Here is a 13,360-nt window from a genome sequence, read left to right as displayed (position 1 = left end):
ACCTTAATTTTTTATTTGACTTATAAAATATAAAATGTACTTTTAAGTTCTCCGTCATAATTTAATGCAATACCTAATCATAGCAGAGAAAATAAATTTTGCCTCACTCTGGAAGAAGGATAGAATTCTAACAGCATCTGATTGGGAACTTAAACTTGGAGAATATACAGCAATGGTAAAATTAATAATATATATTCACAACAGAAGTTTAATCAAATTTAAGCAAAAATGGTTCCCATATATACAGTACATCATAGCAAACATAAACATTTGCAGTCTTGCTTCCTGGGGGCCCCAACTGTTTATAAATCTTGTAAATTAGCAAAAGCACAAACAGGGAAAGGAAGAAACTGAGTAGCCTTTTTTTCTTTTTCTTTCATTTGACTCATTTTTTAATTATTTTTCATTGTCAAATTTACAAATTCATCCTTTTTTGCAACATGAACAAATAATATTAAATAATAATATAGAAGAGACCTTAATACTAAATAATCCGCTTAAGATAGAATCCTATATTGTCATCACAAATATTTTGATATAATCTGCAGGGCTTTTTAATGTTATATTCAAATCTGAATAAACAAGCTAAATAATTTTATGCTCCTTAACATTGGCAATATAAATAATAATTAATAATGATATAATAGTTCTATATTTTTATCTTTAATAGTCTTAAGTTATCCAAACATCAGAGTGTTAATTATCTTTAGCCAAAACTGTAAAAATCCTCCTTTACTGAAATAATGTTATTTATTTTGTATATTTCTGAACAATATAATAAAAATATAATAATTTTTAAAACTATGTGGAAACACCGTAGAAGGCTATGAAGACTTTTCAGCCATCAGTAAGATAGGCGTCAATATACAATCACAATTGAGTCCAAAATTTCTGTGACTAAGCGAGAAATTTTTTGAATGAGTTTTGCCCAATTTTATGACTTTTCTTGCTACATTTGTTAAGTGAATCACCTCAGTTGTTAAATTAGTAACAGGGTTGTTAAAGTGAATCTGGTTTCCCCACTGACCTGGCTTGTCAGAAGGTTGAAAAAGAAAAAAAAAGCAAGACTCTGGGACACTGCAAACTGTCATACATGTTAGTCAGTTGTCAAGCATCAAAATGCAAATCACTTGACAATGGGGATGTTGCAATGGTCATATGTGTGAAAAATAGTCATATGTCATTTTTTTCAGTGCCATTGTAACTTGGCTCACTAAATGAACTGTTGAGGACAACCTGTACTTTCTAACTCCAAGGCAGCAAGCATTACTCTTCAATATTGCCTAATCTCAGTTAAGGGCTAGATGAGGACTAAGAAGCTGAAGTAAAATGTAGACAAAGCAGAGTGTTGTTGGTACGGTAAAAGCTAGAGCCTGGGACGAAATTTGTTCTAGGCAGAAGTGTGCTTGGCTGGAAAAATCGGGATTGCAATTTGGGAGTGTTCCTGGACCTTCAGCAGTCACTGCATTGCATTGTTGCAATGAGGAATGTGTTTGTGCAACCAGAGTACATGAATGAGTTACCTAGTTTGTTAATGAAACGTCTGCAAGAAAGCATCCAAGCTCAGAGAACACCTAAGACCCCACATTTCCCCAAAATGTATGTAGGTTTGTAAAGTTGAAAAGGGATTTTTTTAAAAAAAAATATCAAGTCGTAAGCACAGGACAAACATGAACATTACATGATAAGCGTACTAGCAGTAGTTTGGGGCCAGAGATAAGACATAAACAGAGAAGGGAAGCCTAGAGAGATAAAACTAGTACATCAGAATAAAGTGGAATCTTCTAAGTGAGGAAGTGAGGATTTAATAGACAAGCCAGTCGCTCTTGCTCACCCCACCTCATCTCACAGGTTTGTTGTTGAGGGGAAATAGAGAAGGAGGGGAGTATTATCTGTGTTTACCACTTTAGGTTATTTATAAAAAATAGTAAAGTGGGATAAATAACAAAGAAAGAAAGAAAAAAACCCACAATATTCATTTTTCGCCTTTTCCACTGTACTGCCTTATACAACAGTGTTCATTTTGGAGTGCGTTCATTTTCTATTGCTTCCAGTTTGTTTCTTTGTCCTTCATAACGATTTCCATTTGGAAGCCATATTTCCTTTCCAATAAAACGTAGACAGACATACTGTATCTGGATTTTTAGATAAATCTTCAATCTCCACTAATGCGCTGTTTCATAATCACTGTTAAAGTGATAAATGCATGGGAACCTCTGGCACTGTTAGCTTGTTCAAGCAACAAGTTATTTAGGCAAAAATGTATGGTATTTTGAGGCAGAGATAGGAAGAATATATAGACATACAAGATGAAACTCAGTATTTTGTTTCAACTGATTTCATTTTAATACTGAATAAAATATGTTTTTGTCCCTGAAATTATTCAGTGCTAATGATCCATTTATGCTAAGGTTTTGTGAAAATTGCTTATATCCATCTCTACATAACACTGCATCCTAAAAAGGTAGCAGCAAATGTGCAAGAATTCAATTGCTTATAGCAGTTATATTTTGGGAGTGCAAGAAACTGCTTAATATGGATTGCTACCATTATTCTAACTTAATTCCATATTTTTTGTGGAAAAGGACACAGATTCTCCAGCAATGTCCCAGGGAATAGAACACATACCTAGGTTTTGGTAAGGCATAATTGAGCCACAAATGCATCTGTTAACTTGCCCAATACTGAATGTCATGAATAGATAGTCTAGCTTTTCTTTAACAGAAAAATCTCTTTCCGATAATCCTATTTATACTATACCACAGGTGAATATTAAACTGTACATTTAAATTGTACATTTTACATTTATCACTAACAGTCATTAGGAAGATGAATTTGTCCTCCAAATAATTTCTGATTTGCTTGATAGACTAAAGACATCCTAGGTAGATTTTTTTTTATTTGGCAAAGCAATAGTCTCCCCAAGCAGGCTAACTTTCAGTTATGCTTCAATTGCATTTTTGTAATGAATTATGAATATATGCTGAATCTTAAGAATATTAACTGTATTAATAACTAGCTAGGTTAATTACATTGATTTTATTATAAATTCTAATTCTGTAAATGTTGTCTTATTTTTCCTACATCCCTAATTTCCTAAAAAAAAACCTCCTTTTTATATGTAGAGATTTAACTTCATTGACTTAATATGGAATTTATTATTTATTAAACTTTCCCATATCCAAGACACCAAAGTTATTGTATTATTTATTTATTGTTTCTATTCTGTTGTGTTGTATTGACTCTCCATTATACAGTTATATGGTGAGTTTCAGGAATCTAAATTTCTGGGTGTTGGCTAGTAGATTCCAAACCATGTTCCTCTCTGTTTTTCCTAGGGCTGGGATATAGGAGAATAACTTGATGTACAGGTTAGAAATTCATCTTACTGATACATATCCTTGGCCTTTTCTGAATGTACATGTGCAGAAAAACAGGATATCCTATTGCAGCATTGCTGAACTGCCATTATTTTGCAGAATAAAATTCTTAAGTTATTTTCTCTCTTTTCCTCATGAACTTCTATACTTATGAAGACATTTCTAAGAAATATTTAATCTGATGAGATGAATGAATGGAGGAATGTTCACATGCATATGTAGACAAATCCATCACAAACCCATCTTTCAAGTATATATAGCACAAACCACAAACCCAACTTACAAGTACAAGTAAAGAACTACTGCACATCTACTATCAATTATCTAAGGAACATACATGTTGGACTTAAATGCATTAACATAATGTACTATAAGAATGGGAAGGAGAAACAGGAAAAATGCAAGAAACAGTGGGAAACCCAAAGAACATTTAATTATTTCTATATCACCATTATATCAATTATATCTCCTCGCCCCTAAAAAGATGTGTAAACCAATGCTTCAGTACTGAGACAATAGTTTTCTTCATAGGTTTGTTACTTCAGTGCAAATGGTTACTATTTAGGGAGGATAGGAAATTTATTTATCACACCACAACCTTAATACTACTATGTTGGGCTTCAAAGATCAGGAATGATCATCTTCTATGGGAAGCAACTAGCTTCAGTCCAGAAGCCAGGATGGACAGGTTCCTATCACAATTGAGCTGGAAAAATTGACACACTTGTTGCATCCAGATAATGAGATGAGTACAGAGGTATGTCTTTATGACTGAACTAGTACCAAGGCAGTGTGTGGAAATCTTAACCATGCTGGGGTTTGCATAACGATCAATGCTAGTTGGAGGAACCTGCGCCCACTGGAAAGAAAAAAATATGAATGCACACAGCATTTCTTTACCTTGTACATTAAGTTAGGGGACTGAAAATATTACATCCATACTGGCCAAAAACAATTTAGTCCAAATGCAAAACAGACCTGGAAAAGTACCATATAGAGATAGAGACATAGATATCTCAACAACTAGCGAGGCATTTGCTCCCCTCTCAAACTGATACATTTTTGGACAGAAAATGAAGCCATATTTGTTCTCAGCAGTGGTTGAGGCCTGTATCAAAATATCTATGTTGATGAAAATAAAAGACTCTAGAAATCAACCATTGTGTGGCAATTCAACATGCTGCCTATGGTTTATTTTACATGTGTGCCCAGTTTAAGTAAAGCTTTACACTTTACACATTATACTTCTAGGCTTCCAAACTGCCCTACTGGGTTTGTTTCCTGGGCTTTTCTTTCTGTCTGTTATTTGAACTAGATTTTCACATCCATTCTAGATACTGAGCCATTTCATTTATAATTTTAAAAAGTGCACAAATACAAAAATGGCAAAAGGAGGAGAAAAAGGAAGGGGGGGGCTCAACAGCAACTGTGGTTTCTATTAGTTGGTATCTTTATAAAATGTCATCTTAACAACTTAGATTTCATGAATGTCAGGATTAAGTGACATCTCCTGTACTTTTATGAAGAGAGGGAAAAAAGAGGCTCTTCTAGGCATCCAGTGGGTCTACCTGAAGAGGATTTTTCTTACTAGACTTGATGAGATTAATTTGGAGATATAAGAATAAAACAAAGATATTGATAATGAAATTATACAATGGCACAGAATATAAACTACCTTACACAATATACTCCAATAAATCCAACTTTGCCGATACCAGCCCTCCAGACTCCAAAGGCCATTTTTGGCATCTGATCCAACAATGAAGACAATTATTTTCACCTCAGCTTGGAGAACAGTAGATTGTACAAGGCAACTCTCAGATACAATTAACGTTTCCTTGGATTATCTTAAGGCAGAGCAACACTTAACAGAACACTCTGTAGTTCTTAAATCATAATGAGGGGAAACACTCCACTGCAATTCTGATCATACTTTAGAACAAACTGTGCCATACCTCTTCTGAGCAGATTTTATAGCATGATTGAGAAATGTAATTCTTATCAGAATTACTACTGACATCACCAAAACTGCTACAATCTATGCCTTTTACTTAACAGAATAGTAACAGAAGGTTTAGCTCATGTAAGAAAAACTGTGAGTGTGGTTTATTTCCCCATCAGCATTTCCTGATTTTCCGAAGAGAGTCAAGTTATGAGTTTCTAGGAAAGATATTTATCTTCTGATGTTCCTGGGAAATTCAGAATGTTTATACAATGTAGATATCTCTAATAAAAATAACATTATCAGAGATCTTGTATAAGTTTAATTTCTAACCTATGCTTAAAAAATAGAAAAAAGAACATTCTTATTCCAAACTCATGTGCCTTTTTAAAAAAACATCCCATCTTCTATTGACTGTACAGTTTGGTGTCTAGCATTCAAAAACATGAATAACATTAACAGCTTAAAAAAAAATTCCAAACCCAGAAAAAAAGGAAAGATCATTCACAGATTTATCCTTGCTAAAATAAGAAAAGCTATTTGAGTTAAAAGTTGTTAATTATTAGACTTGTTGATCACTTATTGGATAAACAATGCCTTTACCTAAACTAAGCAATGAGTTTGCTTTTTTGAACTTCCATTAAAGAATTACAGCCATTTTGTCACTTAGATAGTTGGTGATTACACTTCAAATCCATATTGTTCAAATTCAGTTTTCAGAATAAGGAAAGTGTTTTTTAAAAAGAGTACAGAGAAAGGAAACAAAAGTACTTTTATCCTCTCTTAGTTCTGCCTTCCTTCACTACCCAAATAGATTCCCCAACAGCCCTAAAAAAAGGCTGTGGTAAAAAAAAATCTTCCTTTATATGTTTCCTAATGATGCAAAAATCTAAGTTGGTAACATATAACAATTATTATGCTATGTAATACCACTTTGCTGTTAATACTATAGAATCAGGGGTGGGATTCTACCGGTTCAGCCTGGTTCTATAGAACCAGTAGCTCCGAAGAGCAGCTGACACCGAACCGATTCACTCCAAAGATCTTCTTTTCTTTGGTTGGGCCCACCTGCCCGCCTGGGCTCTAGGATGTCCTTCATTCCCTGCTAAAGCAACCTTAGTTGCTTTGCGCGGCACAGTTGAGTGCCGTGCATCAGCAGGTTATTGCTTGCAGGAGAAGTTGATTTACAAGTACTGCGCACTCGTGCAGAGCACATGCTCATCGAACCAGTTGTTATGCCGGTAGGATCCCACCCCTGTATAGAACAGATTATATGCTGGTTAACATGCCAATTAAAGGATGTCATTCTGCTGCAGTTTGTAAAATTTAGGCTTCATCCACTGTTAAGTTTACTTTTAAAAAAATGTTACAAACTGAAAAGATACATCCCTATAATATATGTAAAGTGATTTGCAAGGTTTATGTATCCCTAAAGAGTGTCTGAGGTCCAAAAAAATTATTTCTGGCTACTCTTGGATATTTTCTACTCACTCCATCAGACTAATAGTTTTTGAACCATCCAAAAAGATGGTTTTTCATATTCATGAAAAAGCTTGTTGACAATTCTGCTTGAGCCTTGAAACTGTTTGTACTTTTGCCAAGCTATTTGAAAGGTGTATTCCTGTTTATCTTTGATATATATTAGGATACATATTCACGGTTATTGAAACAACAGTGTTGGTAAATATTATCAAACATCAGGGATACTTACCGTGTAGCAAGTTTATGGCAAATCACACCAGTATCTGTTATGACTTCACTTAGCCTCATTTCTAGATGGACCTTTCCCTGAAATGTAGAATTGCAAAAAATAAGACTATATGTATACAAATATGATTGGTAAAAAAATACAAAAATATTGAGGTTATTGATGGATAAGATGAAATCTTGTAAATCAATCAGCCTATCAAATAAATAATGGAAGCAGGGAAATCAACAACAGATATAGTTTCAAGACAAATAATCATGCTATCATAGTTCAATAGCTTAAATAAAAATGTGATTTTTATCTGCCTCTAAATTGCTGTAAATTAAATATAAGAATTAAATGCTGTAAATTAATTATAAATAATTAAACATATGCCTCTAAATTGCCTGTAAAAGATTAAGTATAAATGACACTTGTGTTGATGATCAGGAAAAATCCACCATCCCTACTGAGCCAATTATTATCTCAAGCAAAAAATTAAAAATCCAGAAACAGAGCACAAAGAATAGATTTTTAAAAATTGGATTTTATATTTCCAAGAATGGAAAACAACTACAGGATATACTTGCTTCTTCTTCCCAGCAAATTCCCACAGAGTCTCTTATGCAATGTAACATTACTTCTCTGCACAACCTAGACTAGAGCCTAATCTGTATGACTAAAAATTCTCCATCCAAGAACATTATCATCTACAGACAAATTGGGGAGTTTTATCTATTTTCTCTGATGAAAACTTCTTGGAAATTTTCCCCAAGCATTAAGTACATAGTGTACATTGTGAGAGCAGTTCCTAAAGGTAGATTATCTCAGAGAAATGAATAGCATATTTTCTCTGTTTTTCGGTCTGGAAAAAAGTCTATTTGGCTAACTATAAAAGAATTTATTTCACAACTTCCATCCCTGTATGTGATGAAACAGTATCTCATATATGAGTTTACTGTTTATTTAGCAAAATCCTTTGTGAGACCTGACAGGAGTATACTGCAGCATGAAAATGTCAAGTACTAGAGAGAAACTATGAAACTAGCCATAGAAATTAATTTTCAAAAGCCTACTGACAGTCATCAGCACTTTTTTCAAAACACCTTCCTTTTCAAAACAAGAATAGGGAAGTACTATTATTACTCAGATATAACAATTATAAATAGGGCTGCGTTCAAGATTTTAAACAACTGGGCCAAACAGATTTCAGTTTTAGTAGATTTTAAATGCACTCTTTTTTTTGTTAAAAAAGCCACAAGCAGCCAGTAGCACCCTTGGCTGATCTTTAAAAAGCTAAACTGGGTCAAACATAATTAGGAGGTCAGTCAGAAATTAGTGTACTAGGAAATCCCAAGACACCTGAATTGAAAAACAGATATTTTGGAAGCAGAGAGTAATCAACAATTTGGAATGCAACATGGATACAACCATCTTGTCACTGGGACTCAAGTTTGAATCAAGTGTGACTTTACTTATTTTTTCAAAACAGGTAGTCTTTAAAAAAAAAAATTAAAATTTCTCAAAATAATAAACACAGGCCCAGACATATGTGAAAAGGGAGTGGGAGGTTTATTGGATTTTCTAATGGGATTATAGTCTTGTGAACTGCATGGAATCATTGTGAGTTGAGTCATATAAATGTTGTTAATAATAAAATAATATAAATAAGATATTGCTAATTAGAAAAAATATGTATTTCCCACCAAAATAACAACTAGATGCCAAGTCCCACATTTAGGAAACTCTGATGTCCATCATGCTGCAACCTCTCCATCTCCATCATCAATTGTTTTTCCAGTAACTTGGAAAGATGAAGAAATGCAGAACGTCAGGAATAAGAAAACTCTGTATTTGTTGGTTGTTATCTGTTAAGCATAAACTTTTCTCCTGCAGAGATGTCTGAAGGATTGACAAAAAAGTAAAAATACCATCTGCAATAGGACAATTGAACTTCTATCAAGTTTTTAGGTGCCCCACAGCTGCCATCTTGAGTTTGACAGCCTCCTCTGGACATCCCTTGTATAAATAGATGTAATTACAAGGAAGATGGAAAGATAAATGCAATGCTTTCTCATCTCTAGTCAGTCTCTATGGGGGTAAAAGGGCAACACTTTTCACCAGAGTATTTTTGTGAAGATTGTTTGCAGGTAGTCCTCATTTATGACTCTAATTGGGATCAGAATTTCCATCATTAAGCAAAGTGGTCTTTAGACAAGCATTTCATGATTGCACTGCTTAGAGATGGACAGATGGATTAAATTCAAGTTGTAGATATGGGTCGGCTGAAACTGTAGATGTGGGTGGCCTGCCAAGAGCCCAAATTTTGATCACATGATGATGGGAATGCTATAACTTTGAGGAACAACCTATACAACTATTCCCTTTCCTTCTTCCCTGTGTACACCTGTCATACAAGAATAATGCAAGAATAATATTTGGAGAGAGGATTAAAGTTTGACATAATTTCAGTTGTGCTTCTCTCCCATGTGGAGATGACAATTGCAAACAATTACTAAGGCATTCCAAGGGGTCGAAAACATCATTACACTTCTTTAAAGTAATCTGTGTTATAACCATCTGAGATGGACATTGTAGAGATAACCTGTTCGAAAAACATGCCATTTTCCCATGTGACCATTTCCAGAATGAAAGTAGAACAGGAAATACAATTGGAGTCTTGCTTTTCATTGTGTACATTGTTATTGCAGGGTGAAATACTTCAGAGTTCCATTTTAATTCCAGAACATGTCACGTAAACTGGGTTTTGTGGTGTTCTGAGAATCAAGCTTCTAGAACAATTGTAGTTTGTAATGCTCTGGACATGGCCAACCCTAAAACAGTCAAAGGTTCACCTTTAGTTAAAAATCATTTTCTTGAGGTGCTTCTGCAGTTCTGAGGGGTGCCATTGCCAAAATTGGCTCTATTTTATGGACTTTTATCAGCACATTAAGACAAGAAGGATAAATAGTAAACATCTGAACTTAGCTTCATAACAAACTTTGACTTGCCTCCAAATTATCAGACTTAGGTCTTTCTCTTTTTTAATTAGATTAGGGTTAATGTCTACATTCAACTTTCTATTTCAATGTTGGCAGTTAATTTCCCCAAAAGACCACATAAGAAGCTAGGACTGTTGTTGAAGGCCACACCAATAGCTCCAGGCTGCAGTACACCCACTTGCCTGCAAGAAAGCACTTCATTGAGGCAGCAGTAGGTGGCTCAGCCTCGGTCCACTCATGCAAAAACCACCACCACTTCCTCTAGGCAAGAGACAAGTGCTGCACGGGTGCAGAAAAACACCTTCTTGCCAACTGAAGGAGCGCATGACAACTGTGCAGAACTGGACCTGACTCAGCTTCTTCTCCTGCCTCTTGTGGTGTGCTTATTTGCATTTGATTTCTAATTTCCAAGTGACCCTACACACACTGGACAGGAACAGCCAAAGGGGCAGATGTGGCCCAGGAGCCCTAAAATGTACAAGTCTATTCTACATTCTCTGATCAGATATGTGGTACACCTGACTTGTGCAAACTCTGAAGGAAACAAAGTAACAGAATAACAGAGTTGGTAGAGACCTTGGAGGTCATCTAACCAAATCCCTTGCCCAAGCAGAAAACCATATACCATTTCAGACAAATTGCTGTCCAATCTCTTCTTAAAAACCTCCAGTGTTGGAGCACCTGCAACTTCTGAAGGCAGGTTGTTCCACTGATTAATTGTTCTAAGTGTTAGGAAATTTCTCCTTAGCGCTAAGATGGCTCTCTTCTTGATTAGTTTCTATCCATTGCCTCTTGTTCTGCCTTCAGGTGCTTTGGAGAATTGGTTGACCACCTCTTCTTTGTAGCAACCCCAGAGATATCTAACACTGCTATCATGTCATCCCTAGTCCTTCTTTTCATTAAACTAGACATACCTAATTCCTGCAACCATTCTTTGTAGGTCCCCTAATAATCTTTATTGCTCTTCTCTGCACTTTAAGAGTCTCAACATCTTTTTATATTGTAGCGACTGAAGTCCATGGATCCTCTATGGATCAGGCACAGATTGTACATGGCCTACTAAGCAGCCTTGTACGGCCTGTTTTTTTTTTTTTAAAGTCAGTGAATTCACCATTACATTGGGTCACTTAGAAACAAGGACATAAACTCAAGCCACAAACAATTAATGTTTATCATTCTTTTTTGTTTTTCTGATTTTATTGCAATTTATTTGATTATTGGGAACAGCCAGAGATGTTGAAAGTCAGGAAGCGTCCAAGTTATGATGAATGATGATGATGACACATTAAGCCAATGCTGCAAAAGCCGTCAATCAATAATTATTTCAAAATGGTTTATTGACTGAACTTACTTGTCCTTTGCAAAACAACATTATGGTTTTAGTAAACCAGTATATTCTGCCCCTAAATTTGACCTATCTGTTGATCTTTTGGAGCAATTGGCTGCCAACAAGGCAGCTGACAGTGGAGGTTAACTGGCTGGGCTTCTTTGAATTACTGTTAAAACCACGGTGTCAAATCTTGCTTAAGGCGATGTTTTATTGTAGCTTGGAGGCCTGAAACCAGACTAGTGAGTCATGACCATGACAATGTGAGGTTCTTGCAAGCACATGTTCTGTGCTGTCTGCCAAAAAAAAAAAAAAAATCAAATGAACTGGAGGGAAAAAAAAGATTGAAAGTAAAAGGAACAACATTACGAGGTCAGATAAACTGTGCTGGAGGCCGGAAATTTTAGTTTTGATTTCATTGAGACAACACAGCAAGGGGAAATGAATGAGACGAGGGAAATTTAGTGATTACATGGTTAATTAAATGATCGCAAAGAGAATGTATTCCTTGGATTTTAAAAAAAGATGCCAACTTTTGACTTAACTTGCTTATCTACTTGCTAGTATAGCCTGCATTTTTTTAAGGAGCTCAAGCAACATTCCCATCCCCATAATACTGTGACACTTATACAGCTGAAAGAGTGTTGGCCTATGGTTACCCAGAAAGCTTCCATGGATCTCCCTTGTCTTGCTCCAATACCCTAATTTTGAACTAGAGTGTAATTGCTGCCATAAATCAGCAGCAAAAACATTCTCAAGATTTCTCATTCTGGAAGAATATAATAAGTCTGAATATACAAGGCAGTTTATTTCTGCAATACATTTCTTTTCCCTCCAAACTTTTAAGTTTGGTGCTTCTTTTATGGGGCAGGGGAAGAAAGGGTATATGTAGGGGTGGGATTCAAATTTTTTAACAACCGGTTCTGTGGGTGTGGCTTAGTTGGTGGGCATGGCTTAGTAGTCATGTTATTGGCTGGGTGTGGCCAACTCAATATCACTCACATTGAGGCACGCATCTCCTCGCCTGGCCTTTCATGACTGTGGGGATGCTGCAACAGTTGTAAGTGTGAAAAATGGTCATAAGTCACTTTTTTCAAAGCCATTGTAACTTTGAATGGTCACTCCACACAAGCAAAGTACCAGCAAAGGAAGGGAAAAAAAACCCAGAGACGTTCCTGAGACAGGAAGTCTAGTCCTGCCAAGAATGTAATAAGGGTTAACGGAGAGGCAGTTTCTGTAAGCAACACTAGAATGTTTCCTTCCTGCCTTCCTTACAGGATTAGGCCAGTAATTTCTTCTAACAACTGGTTCTCCGAACTGCTTAGAATGTTAACAACAGGTTCTAGCGAATAGGCGTGAACTGGTAGAATCTCACCCCTGGGTGTATGTACACTTTGCATTGTGATGCTAATCTTGCTTCCCTGCCTTTAATTTTCTGATCTATTTATTAAAATAAGGCACCAATTAAATTAGTAACCTACCACTGACATACCTCACTGCCTCGCTCCTCTCTTGTAAATTTAAATAGATTTAATTTACTAGTCATTTATTCAATTTGCAATGCACAGTTTCATTCGAAGGCCATATAAGCAATTAAAGTGGGTGACTGGCTGCTTTATGCCCATCTCACACCGGAAAAATACTAATAAATGTGCACATTCTCACCCTAGAATGAATGTGAAGACTCCAATACTGATTTGCAAAGCAAACTATTCCAATGCATTCAAATGAAGCTGCATGCATTTGTGTTGTAAGTTCTGTCAAAATACATTTCTGGAACTTTACTGAACATCGAAAATATTTTCAGACTTCCTCACTCTCATCACATGATTGGCTACTAATATACATTTCTCCACAGTTGCTTGGATTGGATTGAATCCACTGTAAGTCCATAGGAATACATTAACATATTGAACTTAAGGTCTGAACTGGCAACCCAAACAGAGTAGGTTCAAAAACAGGAGCAGAGCATTCTAATTAATTTCAGTTAGTAGGTCTGAACACTGCAAAGGTTGAAGGGTT

The 13,360-nt window shown here is 35.6% G+C and overlaps 1 protein-coding gene across 2 annotated transcripts in view; it reads right to left on the bottom strand.

The window, feature by feature from the left end:
* The window catches only part of RASA3 (RAS p21 protein activator 3), a 120,775-nt gene that overhangs the window by 46,968 nt on the left and 60,447 nt on the right, over nucleotides 1–13,360 (bottom strand). For both annotated transcript variants that reach the window (XM_026707461.2, XM_087938544.1), the window contains one exon: nucleotides 7,034–7,110. In XM_026707461.2, coding sequence (XP_026563246.1) covers nucleotides 7,034–7,110 — 77 coding nt within the window. The remainder of the gene's footprint in view (nucleotides 1–7,033; nucleotides 7,111–13,360) is intronic.

Source organism: Pseudonaja textilis, chromosome 8, assembly GCF_049901715.1.
Source record: "Pseudonaja textilis isolate UNSWEBS1 chromosome 8, rPseTex1.2, whole genome shotgun sequence".
Lineage (NCBI taxonomy): Eukaryota > Metazoa > Chordata > Lepidosauria > Squamata > Elapidae > Pseudonaja > Pseudonaja textilis.
This window is presented reverse-complemented; position numbering and strand designations above follow the sequence as displayed.